A 12,714-nucleotide genomic window follows, 5' to 3' on the forward strand; every position below is an offset into this window, starting at 1 on the left:
TAGGGTACTGTCCGATTCTCCACTCGACCCCACTGGACTTTGTCCATGGAATTATTACGTAACTATATTCTGCACCTTAGCTCTTCCTATTTCAGTGCACTTGACTTGATTTCATTTATGTACAGTATTATCAGATCTGACTGGATAGCATGCAAAGCTTTTCACTGCACCCATGACAATATTAAACCTCAACCCTGGTGCTTTGATGCTAAACTAGCAGAATTTCCAGATTATTTGATGTTAATATTCAAAATGTCGCACAATCTTTAGAGATACGGCGAGGAAACAGGCCCTTCAGCCCACCGAGTCCGTGCCGAACAGCGATCCCCCCATGCACTAACCTACACACACTAGGGGCAATTTTACAACTTAACGAAGCCAATTAACCTGCAAACATTAATGGCTTTGGAGTGTGGGAGGAAACCGGAGCACCCGGAGTAAACATGCGTGGTCACAGGGAATACGCACAATCTCTGTAGGACAGCATAGTCAGGATCGAACCCATGCCTCTGGTGCTGTCAGGCAGTAATTCTACCGTTGGATCACAGAGCTACCCCAAATCGTGCAACACATTTTGCAGTGAACCCCTTTAAAAGGAGTGAGAAATATTCCGGATCCGGTTCCAGCAGTAAATCCGCCCCTGGTGTTCCAGACTCCAACCCTGCCTCTTTTTCACACAGCGGGTGGTGGGTATCTGTAACGAGCTGCCAGAGGAGGCAGGTAGAATAATAACAATATTTAAAATACATTTAGACAGGTACATGGATAGGACATGTTTACAGTGACACGAGGCAAACACGGGCAGGTGGGACTAGTTTCTGTGCTGCATCACTATGTGAGTCCAAGGTGCCGAGATCTGGGCTCAAGGGCAGGGACGGATCCCCCATGCCAGCAAGGTCGCTCTGGGAACAGAGGGGAGAACAGCTCCACAGCCCACCTTCAGTGCAGCAGGTGGCAGTGCAGGTCGGATACAGGGATACCTCTGCTGAGAGACAGCTCAGTAACTCAAAAAAGTTCCTCATCTGTCCCACCTCCACTGGACTGGCCAGCCAGACCTGAAACCAACAACACCCAAGGAAAAAATACACAAAGTGCTGGAGTAACGCAGTAGGTCAGGCAGCATCTCTGAAGTACATGGATCGGCGACCTTTCAGTTCAGGACCCTTCTTTTCCACTCCCCTCATCCCTTTCCAAATATATTCCCCTCTCACTGCTCCCTGTCTCACTGCTCTAGGAAAATATCTCGAACTTATTCTCACTTTTGAAAATATTCCAAGTGACAATAGACAATAGGTGCAGGAGTAGGCCATTCGGCCCATCGAGCCGGCACCACCATTCACTGCGATCATGGCTGATCATCCCCATTCAGTACCCCGTTCCTGCCTTCTCCCCATATCCCCTGGCTCTGCTACCTTTAAGAGCCCTATCTAGCTCTCTCTTGAAAGTATCCAGAGAACCGCCCTCTTAGGCAGAGAATTCCACAGACTCACAACTCTGTGTGAAAAAGTTCCTCGTCTCCGTTCTAAATGGTTTACCCCTTATCCTTATTTTCATCGGTGTTGATTTCTTCCTGATGTTTCACTGCTTAAATCATCACAACAACTTGAAGTCATTTAGATCGTCCCACCTATATTAAACAACTTCCAAAGGAGCATTCTCTCCTACCTCACTCTCAGTCCGAGACTCATAGTGTCATATCTGACTTCCTCAACTCACATTCAGTATCCCAGCTGTAACACTCTCCGTCCTGTTTTTGGAACTTTTCACATCCTTGCCCTTCCCTCCCTTAGCTCTAGTGCTCTCCCAGATACATCGCAGTAACTCAGTACTCGCTCCCCTAGTTATGCATCACCCCCCCCCCCCCCCCCCCCCCCCGAGTCCCGTGTACAGATCCCCTTGCAGTGTGAAGGGTCAACACTCACTCCAGAGCTGGCTGGGTTGCTGCACAGCCGGCTGCACTTCAGTGCAAAGTCAGGCCGGAAATGGGAGGCAGAAGCCAGCCTTGTGTGGAATGAGTGCCTTTGCGATAGCATCTCGGTGTCAAGTTCATGGCCGCTTAAACTAAACATCTGTTCTGCACGGTGCCCATCCACCCGCGTCCATGTGTGAATGCACATTCTCTGGGCAGCAGCAGTTTGCTTTGATTTTTTTTGTTAATAATTTTGTTCATGTTTTTTTGGCTTCATGTGCGCCCAATTTAGAGCCTCTCTGGGCTGAAGGGGTGGTGAACGCAGGCATTTGTTTGGCCAAAGATAGACACAAAATGCTGGAGTAACTCAGTGGGTCAGGCAGCATGGAGGGTCAGGCTGGAGAAAAGCAATAGATGACATTTCGGGTCGAGACCCTTCTTCAGACTGGGACTCTCAGTGCGAAGAAGGGTCACGACACGAAACGTCACCTATTCTTTTTATCCGGAGATGCTGCCTGATCTGCTGAGTTACTCCAGCACTTCAGTGTAAACCGGCATCAGTTCCTGCCTACACATTTCTTTGGTCAGGTGCTTGAGAGGCTGGGATATGGACCGACATGTCTTTGATTTTGTCATCGGATGTTTGTGTTGTGTGGACTGTCTTGTAAAGACAGATCTTGCGGTGATTTGACACTGCAGCCTCTGAAACTAGGTACCAGAGAGACATTGAACCTGACTCCCCCGACCATCTCTGCCTTGTGGAGCTGGTCTGATGACTTGTTTAATCCCAGCCACTGTTGACAAAAGGACAAGCACGGTGAGAAGTCACTGGATGTAGTCACTGACATGCCCCGGGTTCCATCCTGCCCTCGGGTGCTGTGTCTGTGTGGAGTTTGCACGTTCTCCCTATGACCACTTGGCTTTTCTCCGGGTTCTCCGAATCCTCCCACATCGCAAAGGCGTGCGGATTTGTAGAGGAATAGTTTTAAAAGTCGTTGCCCATTTTCTTTTCCCAACGGGAGTAGGGGGTTGCTGTGCGTTATACCCTGGTGATGGACTGTGCCAGTTTCGCCCATCGCCAACCAGCTCCATGAAGGGCTCAGTCCTGGCACCCACGTTGACCACTCACCAAGGGGCACAGGGTATCGAACTCTCACCCTGGGGTACAGTGCACAAAATGCAAGGCCCGCCCTCCCCTCATGCGCTTGTTTCCTTGCAGGAAGAAGACGAGGTTCCTGATGATGAGACGGTGAACCAGATGATAGCCAGGCACGAGGAGGAGTTCGACCTGTTCATGGTGAGCAGCATGGGAGGGGCCGGGCCTGGTGTGTGTGTGTTTGCCTGTGTGTGTGCGCCTCTGTACGCGCCTGTGTGTGTGTGTGTGTGTGTGTGTGCGCCTCTGTATGCACCTGTGTGTGTGTGTGTGTTCCTCTGTGTATGTGTGTGTGTGTGTGTGTGTTCCTCTGTGTATGTGTGTGTGTGTGTGTGTGTGTGTATATGTGCGCCTCTGTGTGTGTGTGTGTATGTGCGCCTCTGTGTGTGTGTGTGTATGTGCGCCTCTGTGTGTGTGTGTGTGTGTGTATGTGCGCGTGTGTGTGTGTGTGTTCCTCTGTGTGTGCGCCTGTGTGTGTGTGTGCGTCTCTGGAGAAACTCAGCGGGTGAGGCAGCATCTATGCAGCGAAGGAATAGGTGACATTTCGGGTCGAGACCCTTCTACAGACTGTTGTGGGGGGGGGTTGGGCAGAAGAAAGGAAGAGGCGGAGACAGTCAGCTGTGTGAGAGCTGGGAAGGGGAGGAGAAGGAGGGAGAGAGCAAGGACTACCTGAAATTGGAGAAGTCAATGTTCATACCGCTGGGGGTGTAGACTACCCAAGCGAAAGTGAGGGGTGACTTCATTGAAAATTAACGAAAAGTGAAAGGCCTGGATAGAGCGGATGTGGAGAGGATGTTTCCACTATTGGGAGAGTCAAGAACTAGAGGGCACAGCCTCAGAATAAAAGGACGTACCTTTAGAAAGGAGATGAGACAGAGTTTCTTTAGTCAGCGGATGGTGAATCTGTGGAATTCATTGCCACAGAAGGGTGTGGAGGCCAAGTTAATAGGTGTTTTTAAAGTGGAGATTAACACTACACTTGATTGGTACAGATGTCAGGAGTTATGGGGAGAAGGCAGGAGAATGGGGTTGAGAGGGAAAGATAGATCAGCCACGATTGAATGGTGGAGTCGATGTGATGGGCTGAATGGCCTAATTCTGCTCCTATAACTTGTGAAAAGCCTAATAAACACAAGCACAAATATCGTATATGCCTCCCACCACCACCCTTGGCAGCACGTTGCAAGCACCCACTCGATGGGCCGAATGGCTGCTGTGACTTCTGCTCCCTCTGACTTATGGACTGTTTACTCTGATGTAAACTCCCACACAGTGTTGCAGCCAGAGATGCAGAGGCAGGCTGCTGCTGTACAAGCCCAGCTTACACTGAATGCCAGAGTCCCCTGACACCGTGCCAATAAACTCCTGTCATTTCTTCACTTTGGTCCCACTGTTGTCTCCCCTGCCCCCTGTGTCACTGAGACTGACGATCTTTTCCTGGGAGTTCACTCTGCACGCTACCCGTCATCCTTCCAACATTATTGCAGCATAACACCAGCGAGGTGCTTTAGGGCTGCTTGGGATTGTGCCATAAGTTTACGTCCCTTTACCCTGTTGGCCTTAATTCTTAGCTTGTTCCTCCACATGGGCTTCCCATGCTTCAGAGTGGGGGTCGCATCACGGGCTGGGGGCATCCTGCACTGGATATGTGACGTTACACACCCTGAAACCAAGGCACATCTGTGATGGACGTTTGTATCTTTTCATCTCTTTCCCCATCTCCCTTCTTTCTCCCTCCTTTTTTCCCTTCCCTCTCTCCCCCATCTTTCTCCTTCCCTTTTTCCCACCCCTCTCTCTCCCCCTCCGCGCTCGCTCTCTCTCTCCCTCTCACCCCTCCCTCTCTGTCTGCCCCTCTCTTTCTCTGCTCTCTCCCTCCCTCTTTCTCTCGCTCTCTCTTGCCCCTCTGCCCCCTATCTCTCTCTCTCTCCCTCCCTCTCACCCCTCCCTCTCTCTCTGCCCCTCTCTTTCTCTGCCCTCTCCCTCTCACTCCACTACCCCTGCCTCCCCCAGCGGATGGACCTGGACCGGAGGCGTGAGGACGCCCGCAACCCGAAGCGGAAGCCGCGGCTGATGGAGGAGGATGAACTGCCCAACTGGATCCTGAAGGACGATGCGGAGGTGGAACGCCTGACCTGTGAGGAGGAGGAGGAGAAGATGTTCGGCCGAGGCTCACGGCAGCGCAAGGAGGTGGACTACAGCGACTCTTTAACCGAGAAACAGTGGCTCAAGGTAGGAGTGTGAGTGCGTGGGAATGCAGCCTGCCCAGCAGGACTCCGTACACACTCGCAGCACCAGCCACGCATGCACACACCACTGCCAGAGCCTGTGTGGGGCCAGGCAGGAGCGAGGTCAGCCTACAGTCAGGGGTAACGTGTCTGTGGTGGCACCATACTGGCACACTGCACAGGTAGGCACATGGAGGCATACAGACACGCACGCACACACACACACACACACACACACACACTGGCACACACACACACACACACACACACTCACACACACAGGCACGCACGCACATACACACACACCGGCACAAACGGGCACACACACACACACACACACACTGGCACAGACACACACACACACACCGGCACAGGCACACACATACACACACTCACACAGGCACGCACATACACACACAGGCACGCACACACACACAACTGGACTCACACACACACACAAGGATGGACTAGCATGCACATACTCACACACACAGGCACGCACACACATACACACACACACACACACACACACCGGCAAAAACGGGCATGCACACCCACACACACACACAGGCATGCACATACACAGACGGACTCGCACGCACATACACACACACACACACACACACACACACATGGATGGTCGAGCATGCACATACACACACAGGCACGCACACACTGGCACAGGCATATGCACACGCACAAACACATACATACACATACATGCATGCGCACGCACACACAAAAACACACACGTACATATACACACACAATAATGAAACAGAAAGACACAGACACTCATAGAAGCACAAAAGACAAGTGTACAAAACATACTCACGCACACATATGCACGCACACACCCACACTCGTATGTAGCCAAACATACAAGAAACATGTACATAAAGGCACATAAGCACGTATAGAGACATGTATACACACAGAGGCATATAACATGCTGAATAAGTCACGCACACATGTAAACACCTACACACAAAACATACACTTACATAAACACTCACTTGCATGCGCACACACACGAGCGCATGCACGCACACACACACACATGAATGCATGCATGCACACACACACGCACGTGCACACACACACAGACAGGACAGACAGGCTTACGCTTGCCTCCCACATTCCCGGTGCTGAGTAAGGTTGACCAAGGATGGGTTTCATTGTCCTGTTCTTCCCCCACAGGCCATAGAAGAGGGCAACCTGGAGGAGATTGAGGAAGAGGTGCGGCAGAAGAAGGCCCGCAAGCGCAAGCGTGACGTGGACCCCCCGGTGGTCATGGCGACCACCAGCACACGCAGCCGGGACAAGGATGACGACGACAAGAAGAAGAAGAAGCGTGGCCGTCCGCCCGCCGAGAAGCTGTCCCCAAACCCGCCCCACCTCACCAAGAAGATGAAGAAAACCGTGGAGGCCGTCATCAAATACAAGGACAGGTTAGTGGCAGCCTGACCTTTACTTTAGTTTAGAGATACAGCATGGAAACAGGCCCTTCGGCCCACCGAGTTCGTACCGACCAGCGATCCCCGCACACTAACACTACCCTACACACACACACACCAGGGACAATACACTTATACCAAGCCAATTAACCTACAAACCTTATTAATGTTTGGTGTTTTCTGAGTCATTTGTAACTTTCACTGTATGTCATGTTGTTACTTGTGAGCAGAGCACCAAGGCAAATTCCTTGTATGTGAATATTTGGCCAATAAACTTACTTACTTACTTAAAAAACCTGTACGTCTTTGGAGCGTGGAAGGAAACCAAAGACCTCGGAGAAAACGCACGCAGGTCACAGGGAGAACGTGCAAACTCCGTACAGACAGCACCCGTAGTCGGGATGGTACCCGGGTCTCTGGCGCTGTAAGGCAGCAACTCTACCCCTGTGTCACCTGTGTGGCGGGGGTAGGGGTCATGGAGGGGCCGGGTGATGGGAAGCAGAGGTGAGAGAGTCAAAGGTTTCATTGTCCTGTTCTCTCCGGCCCACACACACCGACACGGCCACAGGGAGAGCAGGCAAACTCCACACACGCAGCATCGCAGCGTTGTAGGTTAATTGGCCTCTTGAAATTCGCCCTGGTGTGGATGAGAAAGTGGGATAACCTAAAACTAGTGTGAGTAGGTGATCGATGGTCGGCAAAGATTCGATGGGCCCAAGGGCTGTATCTCTAAACTGAACTAAACGACTAGAAAAGGGCGGAGATTTCATAGGGGAAGGAGCTTGACATAAAAACCTTTCATTTCTCAGCGGTAGAGTTGCTGCCTTACAGCGCTAGAGACCTGGATTCGATCCTGCCTACGGGCGCTGTCTGTACAGAGTTTTACGTTCTCCCCGTAACCACATGGGTTTTCTCCGGGTGCCCCGGTTTCCTCCCACTCTACAAAGACGTACAGGTTTGTAGGTTAATTGTCTTAAGTTTTAAAGACATTGTAAATTGTCTCTGGTGTGTAGGATAGTGGATTGGGTACTGCTTGGGGATGTCTCTGGCGTGTAGGTACAGGGATTGGGTACTGCTTGGGGATGATCAGCCATGATCACATTGAATGGCGGTGCTGGCTCGAAGGGCCGAATGGCCTACTCCTCCACCTATTGTCTATTGATTGCTGGTCGGCGTGGAGTCGCTAGGTGGAAGGGCCTGTTTCCATGCTGTTTCTCTAAACTAAACTAAATTTTATCAGGGCTCGCACAATCGTGAAGGGTGGACGGTCTCTGTGACATTTTTGTGATTCTCTGCTCCGTTGCATCGTGTTGGTTCACTGCAAGCTGTAATTAGTGTAGACAGCAATATAAGTCAGCACCTTATTAAGTCAACTGGTGTTGTGTGCCGGCACGTGTGGTGAGTGTTGTGCTATGGGTGGGACTGCATCGTCCTACCTCTATAATGATGGAGTGCCAGCAGACATCTCCCTCCGCTCCTCCCGCGCAAGGAGCCGCTAATAATTGACTCTTCTTTTCTTTTTTAAAGTAGTACTGGCCGACAGCTAAGTGAAGTTTTCATTCAACTCCCATCCCGCAAGGAGCTCCCAGAGTATTACGAACTCATCCGCAAACCGGTCGACTTCCGGAAGATCAAGGTACGGTCCCTGGGCCCACTCGTGCTGTGGGAATGTCACGTCGGTCTCCTTTAAATGCGGCCGATGCACACGTGTGTATGCCCGACGTACTGCAGCCTCTGAATATGTCACGCAGACCAGCGTTTCAGAAAGTCGATGTCAAGACAATAGGTGCAGGTGCCCTTCGAGCCATTCAATGTGATCGTGGCTGATTATCCCCAATCAGTACCCCGTTCCTGCCTTCTCCCCATATCCCCTGACTCTGCTATCTTTAAGAGCCCTATCAAGCTCTCTCTTGAAAGCATCCAGAAAACCGGCCCCCACCGCCTCTGAGGCAGAGAATTCTACAGACTCACAACTCTCGGGAGAAGACATGAGAGTGGGGTCGAGAGGGAGCGGTAGGTCAGCCATGGTTGAATGGCGGAGTAGACTTGATGGGCAGAATGGCCCTATTTTGCTCCTGTCACTTATAAAAGTGTCTCTTCTTCTGTCAGGTGCTGGGAGCCTGTGGCAATGGCACTGGTGAAGTGAGCACAGAGTCAGCCTCTCTAGACCAGGGATGGTGCTGAGAACTTCTGCCCAGACTGATGCCATCAGTGCATGCTCAATGCCCAGTTACTGGTGTAACTGCACAGGCCCACAGCACACATTTTGATACAGTGTGGAGACAGGCCCTTTGGCCGAAATTATCGATCTATTGATGGCTAGCATACACAAATAGTAGATGCCAATGTTCACGATTCATGTATAGTCTTTCTGCTGAATGGATAGTGCGCAACAAAAGGCTTTTCACTGTACCTTGGTATACGTGACAATATACTTTAGGGGTGGCACAGTGGTAGAGTTGCTGCTTTACAGCGCCAGAGACCCAGGTTCGATCCTGGCCACAGGTGCTGGCTGTACGGAGTTTGTACATTCTCCCCATTTTCCGCATTTTCCCCGAACATTCCAGGTTTGTAGGTTAGTTGGCTTCAGTAAAGATTGTAAATTGTCCTTAGAGTGTAGGATAGTGCGAGCCTGCGGGGATCGCTGGTCAGTGTGGAATCGGTGGGCCGAAGGGTCTGTTTCCGTGCTGTATCTCTAAACTGAACTACTTGATGCTTGGGTGGCATGATGGGCACTCTGTGGAGAGGCACTGATCTGGGCAACTCTTCCTTCCTTTGGGCACGGCTGGATGACTATCTTTGTGCGTCTCCCAGCAGCGAACTGGTGAAGCCTGCCTGGTTTAGGAGTGAGCTATGAACCACTCTGCGCTGCAACGGGGAGGGGCGAGGGCAGCGAGGGGGGAAGGAGGAGGGTCACTGCACATTCCTGGAAGGGAAGTGTGGATTTGTGGAAGGTGCCGACTGCCTCCGAGCTGACTGCCTCCTTTTCCCCAGCAGGAGCGGATCCGTAACCACAAGTACCGCAGCCTCAACGACCTGGAGAGAGACGTGATGCTGCTGTGTCAGAACGCACAGACCTACAACCTGGAGGGTTCGCTGGTGGGTAACGGGAGGCTTGGAGCGATGGCAGCTACAAGCAAAATGGCTGCTCAACCTTCAACCAGCCGAGCAAATTAACCACACTGTCCTCTCTGCTCTGTCCCCACAGCCCAACACATTTTGTTTTTCATATATTTATCTAATTCTCTTTTAAAATTGGAATTAAATTTACTTGTATCATCGTTGCGGGCATTGTATTCCTGGTCATAGCAACTCACTGGGTGATAGATAGTAGGCTTCCCCTCTCCACTGGTTTTGCTGTTAATTCCTTTCTAAGCCTGTCCTCACGTCCCATAGGCAACAAGGGCTCCCTCTCCATCCTGTCATAAACATCTCCATGTAATCTCCTCTTAGCCTTCTCTACTCCAAGTCCCTCCTAGAGGCCAGGTACCTGATCTGGGCCTGAGAGCTTTGACTGTACCCGTCAAGTTCGGTTTGGCTTTGAAAAGAATGTTCAACCCTCGGGCCCAGGTCCAGACCAAGCTGTGCCGGCGCTTTACGAATGAACAACCTCCCCCCCTCGCCCTCCCCCTACATTCCTTCCTCTGGCTTCACAAACACCCTGGCTTTACCTGCCACGCTTTGTCCTGCCTCGCCTCTCTCCCAGCTTTCTATCCCCCTCCCCTTCCCCCCAATCAGTCCGAAAAAGGGTCGCCTATTCACGTTCTCGAGAGTTGTTGCATGGCCGACTGAGTTACTCGATGGAACTTTTAAGTCATTTAGACCCAAAGTGCTGGAGTAACTCAGTGGGTCGAGCAGCATCTCTGGAGAAAAAGGATGGGTGATGTTTCTGGTCGGGATCCTTTTTCTGACTGATTGTGTCCTTTTATGCTCAAACTTAACATGGGCAGCAGGTTTCAAGTGGCGGGGCACAGAGACACAGGCTCAGAGTACTGACTACTGTGTACATTCTGCATTTGGTCTGCTTTGGTTTGGGGATAGAAGACTTGCCGGTCTCAGGCTCAGGATCGATAGCTTTAAGCCCCTGTCCCATGATGCGAGTTCACCCAAGAGCTCTCCCGAGTTTAAAAAAAAAATCAAACTCGTGGTACCTCATCACGAGTATTTTTTTACTTTTGGAAATTTTTGACACTGTTGAAAAAATTTCACGAGTTTCCGCATTTCCCGAGTACCTGTCGTTAGCATTACGAGCCGCTACGAGACATCCACAAGCTCCGACGTACCTGCTACGTAATTCTACGTACTTGCCACAAGTTTGATTTTTTTTTTAACTCAGGTGAGCTCTTGGGTAAACTCGCATCGTGGGACAGGGCCTTTAGATGGTCCAAAGTCAAGTCAGAATTTTTTTTACCTGACTCTGGCACCAATCCAATATCTCCACAACCTTGAACTGCTTCCTGATGTGCTGTTGTCAGAACTGGAACGAGTGCTCTCGCTGAGACCTCAGCCCCACTTCATAGGGGTTTACCACAACTGTGTTCAGTTTGTAGAACTGGGTGCAGTTTCAGAGGAGGCTGGTTTTCTGAATGATGTTGACTTTTTGACCCACTTAACACCCAAGCCTGCTTCTCCCAGAGAGATATTAATCAAGACCACCTACACAAGCTGTGAGAAAGCGGAGCTGTTCAACACATCCGGAGACGCTGGACAAATTAGCCTGACCCCACATTAAACCTCCTGACTAGAACTCCTTTAACACAGCTCCCATTGCCCAGGATGATATCCTGCACAAAATGCTGGAGTAACTCAGCGGGACAGGCAGCATCTTTGGAGAGAAGGGTCTCGACCCGAGACATCACCCATTCCTTCTCTCCAGAGATGCTGCCTGTCCTGCTGAGTTACTCCAGCATTTTGTATCTACCTTCGATTTAAACCAGCATCTGCAGTTCTTTCCTACACATGATAGAGATAGATGGCCCTGATAGAGGCCAACATGGACATGACGGAATGAATGGCCTCCTCCTATGCCCTATCCTACTGTATGTTTCTGCTTGAGTGTCCCCCCCCCCCCAAGTTATTCCACAGTGATAATATCACCTCCCTGTCTCTCCCAGATCTATGAAGATTCCATTGTGCTGCAATCCGTGTTTACCAGCGTGCGGCAAAAAATTGAAAAGGAAGAAGACAGCGAGGATGATAGTGAGGAAGGAGAGGATGATGAAGAAGAAGGATCCGAGTCAGAATGTAAGTACTGCAAAGAGTTTGGTTTCCACTTTATTTTGAGAGATTCTGGGTTAGATTTTCTGCTCCTAGCTCTTTGTACGAACCATCCCTGCCACAGTCACACAAAGTCCTGGACTGGAGGCTCTCTGAGAACGGACTGGGGTGAAAGCCCGGTTTAGTCGGCAGAAAGATGACACACAGATGCTGAGCAGGACCAAGGACATTTGCTGCCCGGCTGCTCTGTAGACGGAGATAGGTTTACAGGATTTAAAGCTGAACAGATACCCGGCCAGTGGTCTGTACACCATACAGAGCAATTGGGAACTGAACTGATCCAATGTTGAGCGAGAGGTCTTGGGTTGAAAGAACACACGGCACATACAGAACAAGAACAGAACATACAGCACGGAAACAGGCCCTTCGGCCGAACTTGCCCAAGATGCCCCATCTAAACTCGTGTCGCCTTTACCCCGTATCCCTCTAAACCTTTCCTATCCATGGACCCATCCAAATGTCTTTACATGTTGCCGTGGTACCTGCCTCAACTACCACCTCTGGCAGCTCGTTCCATTTACCCACCAGTGAAGGATTGTATTCACATACTTCCTGATTCAGGGACAGTTGTTAACAGGCATCTGAACCATCCTATCTCCAACTAGAGAGCCATCCTGACCTGCTACCTACCTGAATTGGAATCTTTAATCGGACTTCACTGGTCTTTATTTTGCACTAAATGTTATTCCCTTT

At 50.7% G+C, this 12,714-nt stretch overlaps 1 protein-coding gene across 15 annotated transcripts in view; it reads left to right on the forward strand.

The window, feature by feature from the left end:
- smarca4 (SWI/SNF related, matrix associated, actin dependent regulator of chromatin, subfamily a, member 4) overlaps positions 1-12,714 on the forward strand; it is a 93,283-nt gene that overhangs the window by 76,926 nt on the left and 3,643 nt on the right. For 9 of the 15 annotated variants that reach the window (XM_033050924.1, XM_033050925.1, XM_033050926.1 and 6 more), the window contains 6 exons: positions 3,129-3,206; positions 5,073-5,294; positions 6,488-6,738; positions 8,272-8,380; positions 9,742-9,843; positions 11,859-11,988. In XM_033050924.1, the coding sequence (XP_032906815.1) occupies positions 3,129-3,206; positions 5,073-5,294; positions 6,488-6,738; positions 8,272-8,380; positions 9,742-9,843; positions 11,859-11,988 (892 nt within the window). The remainder of the gene's footprint in view (positions 1-3,128; positions 3,207-5,072; positions 5,295-6,487; positions 6,739-8,271; positions 8,381-9,741; positions 9,844-11,858; positions 11,989-12,714) is intronic. The other 6 variants (XM_033050930.1, XM_033050933.1, XM_033050939.1 and 3 more) reach the window with 3 other exon arrangements.

Source organism: Amblyraja radiata, chromosome 35 (genome assembly GCF_010909765.2).
Source record: "Amblyraja radiata isolate CabotCenter1 chromosome 35, sAmbRad1.1.pri, whole genome shotgun sequence".
Classification (NCBI taxonomy): domain Eukaryota; kingdom Metazoa; phylum Chordata; class Chondrichthyes; order Rajiformes; family Rajidae; genus Amblyraja; species Amblyraja radiata.